Genomic DNA, 10,139 nt, shown 5'->3' on the forward strand with positions numbered 1-10,139 from the left:
TTGCTTTGCAAGTTCGTCTGCCTCATCGTTTTGCTCAATACCGATATGTCCTTTATCCCACATGACTTTTATCTCATTTTCATGAAATCATTCCATGAAATTTTGATACATTCTTGTACTTCAACGCTTACAGTCAGCTTATTTTTTTAAATTTTTTAAGAAAATTGTCAAACTAAAATCAACTGAACTGATTGCCATGCAGGTCAAGATATGAGATGAACCAGTAATTTTTTAAACACTTTTTCCGTCGCTCTTTTCTCTACTCTATTTCAGTATTTACAATCATCTTTAATCGGTTCATCAATCGATAGTTTTTATGTTGCCTTCATCTTCTTCACTAATTGGTACTTTGACATAACTTGCTTTGATGCTGTATCGATAGCAGTCCCACAACAAGCCCCAAATATTTTACGTACTGTGATTTGATGTGTTTGAAGATTGTTTGTTCCATATTTGATTCCTTCTTTCTCAATGTTGTGGCAAATACGAAATGATCCATCTTCTTGTGCTTTTAGGTTATATATTTGCGGATGCTTCAGATTATTTCAAGAATATTTTTTAAAAAGTATTATGTATACTTACAGAACAAGTATTTAGGAATTGATAAACATATAAGCTTTATTTACAAATAATACTTTTTAGTGTAGTTTTCTATATCCGTGTGTATACACTGTAAATGTGGTCATGTATCTCAAACTTCAATATAGGTTTAGCGACTAAAAATGCAAAATGATTAAAATTTTAAAAGAAAACTTCGTAGATACAAATCCTAAATAAATAGAATTTATATTTTAAATTAAATATATCAAATTTATGGCTTTCTCATTTGGTGGCATACTTCAAGCACACATTTTCCATATTCCTAAAAATATGCAACAAATTTGTTTTCGTGTGTTTGGTTAATAATGGGTGGATTCGAAAGTATGCATTTAGGATTATTTTTAAAATATTTTAGATTTCATAAAACTTGATGTAAACTTTAAGATACGCAGAGCGTTACTATATTGATGGAAAGTATTGTTTGCTTAACTCATTAGATCCACAGTTTTACATTCGAAGCTGGGACTTCGAGCTATATAGTTGGGATGAATGTAGATTTGAATGTACATATGATAAAGCCTTTTGGAAGACATTAAAAGTAAAACGAAACATTAATATTAATATCAATAACCAAATTGATATTACAAATAAAGTTTAATAAAAAATTGCTATTACTACGAATGTTCATAATGAATGCAATGTTAAAGAAGATATGCAAGAAAAATATGCAATTTAAAAGTGAAAGATATTGAACATTATTAAAAGAAACTGAAAAACTCCAAATTAGTAAAACAATGACTGCCGGTGAAGAACAAATAGAAATTCTGTCCACCCTTTACTATGTCGAAAGTTTCGTTCGTATCTGTACGTCACAACAATCAAAAATGTAACATAATAAAAACTCAAGAATAGCTCTGAACTTTTAAACAACCGAAACCTTGATTTCATAATGAATCTAGCACTCCCTAGTATTACCGCTGTTTCCAACAACAATCAACAGAATCCCATTTAATTCAATGAAAAATTACACCAATCTTTAAAACTAAATAAAGCAATTCCACTTATATTAAGGAAGTCATATAAATGGAACGCTTTTGCTTAAAAATAATTAAATCAATAAACAGCAATTAAATCCGTTTAAAAGGAAAAAAATAGATTTAAGAAACCGAATAATCGTTATAATCTTATCAATACCCTTTATAAAATTCATAAGGAATAACATAAGTACTTAGAAGATTTGGAAGAACTACAATGATTTAATACAAGAGGATTACAGATAATATTGAAACTAAAATGTAGATAAATATCCAATCATCAAGCAAATATGAATGAACTATATCAGTACTCGACATCTGAAGTATAAATGATAGTATAAAAGTCGAATAACGGATGAATCAATATCATACTAGCAGGAATGGAATTTAAGGCTCTACAGCAACCTTTAAGAGTGTAAAATGTGCTTCATAGCGTGAAAAAAATCGGTAGAAAAAAGTGAAATAAACCTGCCGAGAGGATTAATTTTTAATCCATGAAAATAAAAAAAATTTCAAACTAAAATAAAAATAAAATAAAATTATGAATATAAAACAATTTCAAAACAATATTGTTTTTAGATTCATAATTCTGTCACAAAGACTATTGGAACTCATATTGACCTAAGACATTTGTGATCCAATTGAGTAACTTAATTCTAAATATCACCCACTGCTAGTAAATCATTCTTTCACTATACCAAATCTAATAAATATGGTTAAATAGACTTTACTTACCTCTATCGGATATACTTATTATAAAGCTCTTAACTGTTTGTCGGGAAAAAGTCGTTTAGTGATACCTTCATCTTGATGGAAAGTCTTGAGAAAATCTTTTTTGTAGGCATATTTTTCTGAAACCATGGCACTATAATAAAGAAAGAAAGTGCATTGTACCCACTTCTTGTTAAACTTAGGAGCGTGTTTACTCCTTAATGGTATACTTTTGACCAAAGTCGCCTTAGTAAGATGCACTTTTGTTCTATCTAGCAGTTATTCTCGGCCTTTGCAGTTTTTTCATGCCATTTAAAGAAGAACATGAAAATATCTTGTCTTTGATATTATTATTATTATAAAGAGTAGGTCAACAGTTCTACAATTTCTTACAGTGTGATTTTCTAGAAATAATTTGATCTTCAGATTTTGCAATGATCTAATATTGGAATAAACAATATGTATTTAATTTTCTTAAGGTTTCTTATTTTATTAAGTAATTTTAATGACATGTGGAACCATACACAATAAGAAACCCTTCCAATTCGGATTGATTGCCGCAAATAGCAATGCATTGGCCTACACTTTGTAGATTTGCAAACCATATTACAAGAACAACACTCAGATGGAACCTTCAAGACTGTAGAATGTCTGGTGCACCAGCACAAACTTAGTGTAGAACTATAGATAGAGAACCCATTAATGCAAATTATAACTGAAATAATATATGCTGCGGTATATCATAGATATAAGCATACCCAATATAGTTAGTTTTAGATCTATGGTAGAGGTCCTATGCTCCACGTGGTGAAGAAGATAACTGTAGTAGTAGTAAGTAATTTTAATAAATATTGTAATTGATTTCCTGTTATTACCACTCTTTAAAGTGCTATTAGGAACTTCATAATTACCAACTAAAGCAATTATGTTCAAAGGTTTAATCTATTATGTCTATTATGTGCATCTACATAAGAGCAATGTAAGGTCGATTATCTAGTATATAACCGAATTTGTGTTAATGCCCAAATTTCCGTAAGTATAGAATAACATATATCATGAAAACATAGATTTTAGACTTTTTATGCAAGAATTTAAACAGCGGGTTTGAGGTCTCTTTTACTATTAGTTTGTGGTTCTATGATCGTATAAAGGATCATCTTATTATAACTGAATATTTTTAAATGTCATCACGTCATCACTGCATTTCAATTTTTATTTTTATTTCATATTAATTAGATATATCTGTTGAGTGAAGTTTTAAGCCACTTTAGTGATAATTTAGTACAGGTCATATTTGATCCTTTATATAGTCTGTATATGAAGTCTGACAAATAAAACTCAATTCAAATTTCAATTCACTACATTTTTATTTATAGCATTTTCTCATTTAATAAACTTAAATTAATCGTAAAAAAGTATAAAGTATATAATTACAATAAGGTATTTTTTACAATTTACAAATGTTTCGTAATGTTACATATTTTTTTTTCAAGACCATCAACAATTCGCAATCGGTATGTAAATGGGTGTGGCAAGTTAATGGGCGGTCGTATTTCTTACAACACATGCAAAATATTAAAAATATTCTTTCAAATGTATGAGATAGGCGATGCAAGTGGGCGAGTAGAAGAGTGAGAAGAGAGAAAGAGTATTCTAAAAGGTACATTGTGAGTATAAGTTTTGTATTTATGTGGCAAATACAGACAAGAGACGCGTGGCAGTGTTGCAATAAAATTGCATTGAATACTAAAAAGTGTAGTTAAAGTAAATACTGGAACATAAACACTTCAATAAAAAAAGGACTTTCAGGACTTGATTATTAGTTAGAGTGACTGTGAATAGTCAGATTATGGAAGTAGGATTTGAAAGGATCTTATTAGTTTATAGAAGAGATCTAGCTTTAAATTATTTAAATTATATACAAAAGTTACATAGTTCGGCAGTGGAGAGGAAGAAAATATAATACAGGCTACTTTAACTAGTTCAACAGATACAAATGACTTAATTCACTTTTACTGCACAAAATCGTTTCACTAATTTCTCCAATCGATTTCTTCTTTAGACATGGATCCATTGACAATTTAATTGCATTGCACGCCTGCTACTCTTTCACTAGTTTTGTGTGTTTAAAGTCGTCGTTTAATTCGTCCTCGTTGTTGCTTTTTTTTAGTTTTTTTTCTACTTTTTGTTTTTATTTAATTAGAGTTTAAATAATTTAAGAATAGATTTTGTGGCAGTTTAGTAGTGGCCAAGACCATGACCATGACCGGCATAGGCGGCATGATGCGCAACTGAGGCATATGGCACAGCTGGGGCGGCGGCTACATGTGCGGCAACAACTGGACCGGCATGTGCGGTGTGTGCAGCATAGGCGACTGGTGCAGCGTGAGCAACAAGTGCTGGAGCAGCATGATAGGCTGGTGCGGCATGATGGATGGTTGGTGCACTCTTGGAGACAACAGCATTGAAACCATTGTGGTCATCGGCAGTGTATTCAACGGTGCGCACTGAACCATCAGGTTCAACCAAGGAGTATGAGCCTTTGACTACATCACCATCGCGGACTTCGTGTTGTGACTTAACATCACCGGTATGAGAGTCAGCTACACCGTAGTTGTAGTGGTATTTAGGATAGGACTAGAAAGAAAATATATAAAATTTATTTAATAATTGTTGATATATTATAAAAAAAATTATGTATTGTTTATAGTAACTACAAAGTATTTTGCTTAAGTTCAAAAATTAAAATGTTTGCACGGTAATTTTAATTTACCATACATTAAATCAGCATAATGTTTATGAATATTTGATTATTTCTCTTGAAATATTTTAACTGAAACTAAGTCTTGCTTACTTTTCATTGATGAAAACCACAAAAAGTATATTGTGCTCTACTGTTTAGAAATCTTATAATTATTTACACTTCACTAACTATAACCTTTATTACTTAAAGTTTTATGAAAAACTGTTGCAATTGTCATGGCAGTGCAGTAACTAAAAGACTCTCAGTCTTTATAATTTTAAGTGCTCCATAACTCTAAAAATATTTTTAATTATGCATTTTTATGAATGAACGAATAAACTTACATATATTTATATACAAATATTCATACACTGTGTACTATATGTAAATATATTATACATATAGATAATAATATATTATTTTTCAGTTTTTAATATGCTTAAGTTTGTTGCTTAAGTCTTTTGACTTGCTTTGCATTTGACTCGATTCTTTGACTTTGTTTGAAGTCTGCACTTTTGTGTATAAAAATTAAAAGAAAAAAATACAAAAATACCAAATAAAAATTGAAGTTTTAATTATGCCATTAAAAATTTAGTTTTTAACGTCATTATGTTTGTATTCAAGTTAAATAATAAAGCATTTAATTTTATTATTTGTTCACGTTTCACTAAAAATATTTAATCATTCAACCACAAAATTCAGATCAAAGATTGGTTATTATATAAACTCATAATTAAAATATTGTCTACGTTACAGATACAATATGTGCTGCTTAAAGTAACAATTTATTAAAAAATTATGCAAAATTTGATATGAAGCTGTAATTAAATACACCACAGAATAATTTGTTAAAGGAGCGAAGTATCAAGATGCAGTGGTTAACATTACTATTTTTGGTTGCCATTAAATCTGTAACCAAAATTTTAAAGTGCATTTAATTATTTCTTAAAAAATAAATGCCAATATGTTGATAAATTCTAGGTAACAATTTAATAAGTATTAATAAATACAAACGAGATAAATCAGTTTTATTAAGATTTTTAATTGAATGAATGTAATATAAGTTGCATTTAAAGTAGAAGATGCACTGTATTTTGAATTAAGTAGAAGAATTAATTAAAATTAAATAGAAAGTGGAAATTTAAAAGGACAAATGTGTTAGTGTGAAAAAAATTAATGGAACTTTATATCTCTAAAATAATTTTTTTATCATAAGAGTATATATGAGAAACACTTTCCTTTAATTTCACAAAAGTTGGAAGCAATTAATTTAAACAATAGGGTATTTATATGTATGTGCCAATATTTTGAAAAAGGTGATATATATATTTAAAACTATATTAAAATATTAATGTCTTTTAATTTGAACATAAATAGAAAAATATAAAAAATATTGTAAGAAATTTTATTTTTATTTAATATTTTTAAAAAAGACTATCTAGGAAAAAAGATATATTTCTTGCAAATAAAGTTATGAGTATGTGACTTCCGATATGAAACCGACATCAATTTAAGAGTAATGACCATTAATAGGGTTTATACTTTACTTTTTTTTCTAAGGTTTGACAATTACTATTATTAAAACTATTTTTCAACTTTTTTAATTTGTCTTTAGTCTTAAATTATTTTTATACTTCAACTCATTTTTTATTATTAAAATCATTTAGTATATTTTCTATCACGGCACGCTTGTTTATAACATTTAATTTAGTGCGAATTTATCTCAACTAGCCCATCAACACGTAATGTAATTTTATAATTTCATTGTCTTGCCACTGTTATTTTATTGGCATTGCCCGCCGCATTACTCATACCCACCGTGGGCTGTGCCTGCTTGCGAGTATCTGTCCGTCAGCTGCGCTACACGTAATTGTTAAAGTATCTTGCAACTTTTGTCGTTTGTGTTGTTTTTATGTCAGATTGCAACACTGTTGCTCTGCTCTACTCTGCTCTGCATGCGTTTTACATGCTGCCACAAAAAGTTTGATGCAAAATAATTGCAAATCGCTTATCTGCATTGAGACATTGCCGCTGTTCGAGACTCTTGTCGTAAGATCTTTATTAACTACAATCATTTGAATGAATTTATATTGTAAAAAAAAAAAATCACATAGTAGACTGTCATATTCAATTAGTACGAACGATTAACAAATTTTTAATTGTTATGAATTTATATTAATAACTGAAAATTTTTAAATCACCAACTCGTCATACTAAAGAAGTATAATTGAAAGACTCTAATTGTGGTAGTCATATTTTGTATATGATTAGTTGTAGACAATTAAGTAAGATTTAAAATTTTATCGACTAATTTTTATATATAGTAATAATTTACAAGTTGACGGTGTGATGTGGGAGAATGGCTTATTTTCAGAGACCTTGAAAGCAATGAACTAAGCCGGAATCAGTAGAAATGGACGGAAAATTTTAACAAGTATAAACTACAAATTCCTTTAAGAATTTTTTATTTTATGATAATAATTATAGCTATCAATATTTTAAATCAATATCAAACTGCTTTAGTAACAGTCTTATGTTATTTTATTCTATTCTATTTTATTAATATTTTAATATTTCTTTTATTGTCCTTCACTGCCTAAGAGCATCTTAAGCTTTATTATAGCTACAGTATAGTCTTAAGTGCTTCGTAATGTATTAGGTTATGTATTAGGCGATAAGTTAATCCTAAGCATCACCATAATAACATAATCTGTGTTATATATACCTTTTGTATTTTGAGTTCAGTATATCTCTCAGAGCACTAACTTAAAATTTCATAAATTCAGTTATAATACTAGAATTTGAATTGGTTAAATAAACATTTTTGTTTTTATAAAAATTGGACTAAATACAATATATTACACATACTACATTTAATTGAAATCGTATGTTTTAACATGAAATTAAAATAATAAAATAATTATAAAAATTGAAGTACAAAAATATTTTACACTAAGATAAAAACACATTCCAACTCTAGTTATATTTTAACTATTAAATATATCAGCCCAGTTTGTTAAAAGGGAAAACACTATAGAAACTGTTTTAAGTATCAAATTTAACAATCCTGTTTTTTGAAAGGGAAAAGGTGCTGGGAGATTAAAATTCATGAGTGTAAAATTTTTTCTTTGTAAATCAAGAAGAAAAATTTATTTTATAATTTTTCAGTAATTAAAGAAGGAAAACGAAAAAGAATTTTAAAAATACTTCTAATACTTCTAACTAATATTGTTTTTTTACAGCTTAATTTTTTCTATAAGTTTTCTTTCAAATAATTGACCAAATGGAACACAATGTTTTATATAACATCTCTCTTAATAAACCCTAATATCTGCATTAAATGTTATTATCGAATTCAAAATATTAAGGTTAAAAGTAAATTTAAATAATAAATTAGAATTTTAAGCTTCATTGAAATTTCAAATTTTTTTTTAATTTACAAATTATGTTTGAAAGAAAATTATAAAATTCGATTTAAATATCGCTTGAAATATTTATTGATTTTTTTTAACTATTCCAAATTTTTTTTTGCATTTAACAAATGTATAATAAGGATAATCTTTTTAAATCCTTGTTATTTCCATTCATGATAAATATAATGTTTATTCTATAATTTAGGTTAGGTTGGAGTAGTGATATTATAATTTAACTAAAAATTTAATTTAACATCACTCAATATCTAGTCCTAGTTTCAATATTTAGTCATATTATTCTTGCTAAGGTTGGTTATAATTAAAATATGAATTCTATAGAACTTTCGAAATATTTTAATTTATGTTTCTTTGTGGTTTGTAAGATTTATCCCTAACTATGTTTCAATATTTGTTAATATCTTTAATGAGTAATCTTTAGCTATCATTACATTGTTATCCTTAAGATTTTAAATCAATTATAAAAACCATTTTTTCAACCAATGGAACATCATTAACTTAAAACTATAATTTTAGTTTTTATATTTCATACAATTTTTTTATGATCCTTACTAATGTTTAATCTTTAGCTTGCATTATATTATTATTTAAATAATAATATAATGCAATAATATATGTCTTTTTTTTTTTTGTTTTTTTAATAAAACTTACATGATAGTCCAATCCTTCATCATGACCATGTGCTGCATAGACTGCTGGTGCAGCAGCATACAAAGCAGGGCCATGTCCGCCATGGTGTAAAACACCAGCGGAGGCAACACCTAATACAGCCAAGCATACCAAGGACTAAAAGAAAACAAAGTTAAGACTAATTAACACTATTTTTAAAACAACTTATGATGAAGCACTTATAAGAGAACACTAAAATTAAATTTTTATTTTTTATATATCTGCATAATTGTAAATAATATTAATTTATTTAGAACAGTTCTTAAATTTTGCTTATTAAAATTAAAATATATTTTAAATATTTTTAAATAATTTTTTTTTATAATATTATTATTTTTTTTTTTTTGCACTTGAAAGGACATATTTTTTGTCATAGCCACATATATCCTTTTCAGTTTATATTCGTTTCTTGCAATAATCATGCTTTTTTTAATTCGAAACACTCACTTTGAAGAAAGCCATTTTTATGTTTAGGATTTGTTTAGTTTATTTTAAGTACAGACGAAGTTAGCGCGCACAAGCAATTCAAAGTGCTTTAGTCAACTGATAACTAGAACCAAGAAGGAAGCTGCTTTTATATACTTGACTCCACCCGAACTACAGCTGTGCACAGTATTGTCTGCTGTGCTGTGCAGTTAGCAGCGACAGCGGCAGCGGCAGCAACTTTAGCAGTCGCTAACGTAGTTTATGATTTCGTAGTTTAATGCTTTGAAATTGAAATTAAGAGTGAAGTTCACTATGATTTCTTGCTAGTGTTGTTGTTGTTTGTTATTATTATTTTAGCTTTTGTATGTGTATGTGTATGTGCTTTGTTGTGCTGAACAAACGTGCTCATTGCTATTACTTTTGCCGTCACTGCTATTGCTACTACTGTTATTGTTGTTGTTGTTGTTGTTGTTTTTACTAGAGTATCAGCGCACACATAGCAATTCAGCGCAGCAACAACAAACATGTACCAAAACAGTAACTAAATGACGTAGTAACTTAGTGACTTGATCTATTGGCAATTCT

At 28.0% G+C, this 10,139-nt stretch overlaps 1 protein-coding gene across 1 annotated transcript; it reads right to left on the reverse strand.

Annotated features, from left to right (window-relative positions):
* Nucleotides 1-3,765: 3,765 nt before the first annotated feature.
* LOC119675002 (cuticle protein 7) lies at nt 3,766-9,680 on the reverse strand. The gene is made up of 3 exons (XM_038086166.1): nt 9,576-9,680; nt 9,111-9,245; nt 3,766-4,922 (listed from the first exon to the last, which is right to left on the reverse strand). Exons 1-3 carry the CDS (start codon nt 9,588-9,590, stop codon nt 4,524-4,526), a joined length of 549 nt encoding a protein of 182 aa, XP_037942094.1. The 5' UTR covers nt 9,591-9,680; the 3' UTR covers nt 3,766-4,523.
* Nucleotides 9,681-10,139: the final 459 nt, after the last annotated feature.

The sequence above is a fragment of the Teleopsis dalmanni genome, chromosome 1 (genome assembly GCF_002237135.1).
Source record: "Teleopsis dalmanni isolate 2A chromosome 1, ASM223713v2, whole genome shotgun sequence".
NCBI lineage: Eukaryota > Metazoa > Arthropoda > Insecta > Diptera > Diopsidae > Teleopsis > Teleopsis dalmanni.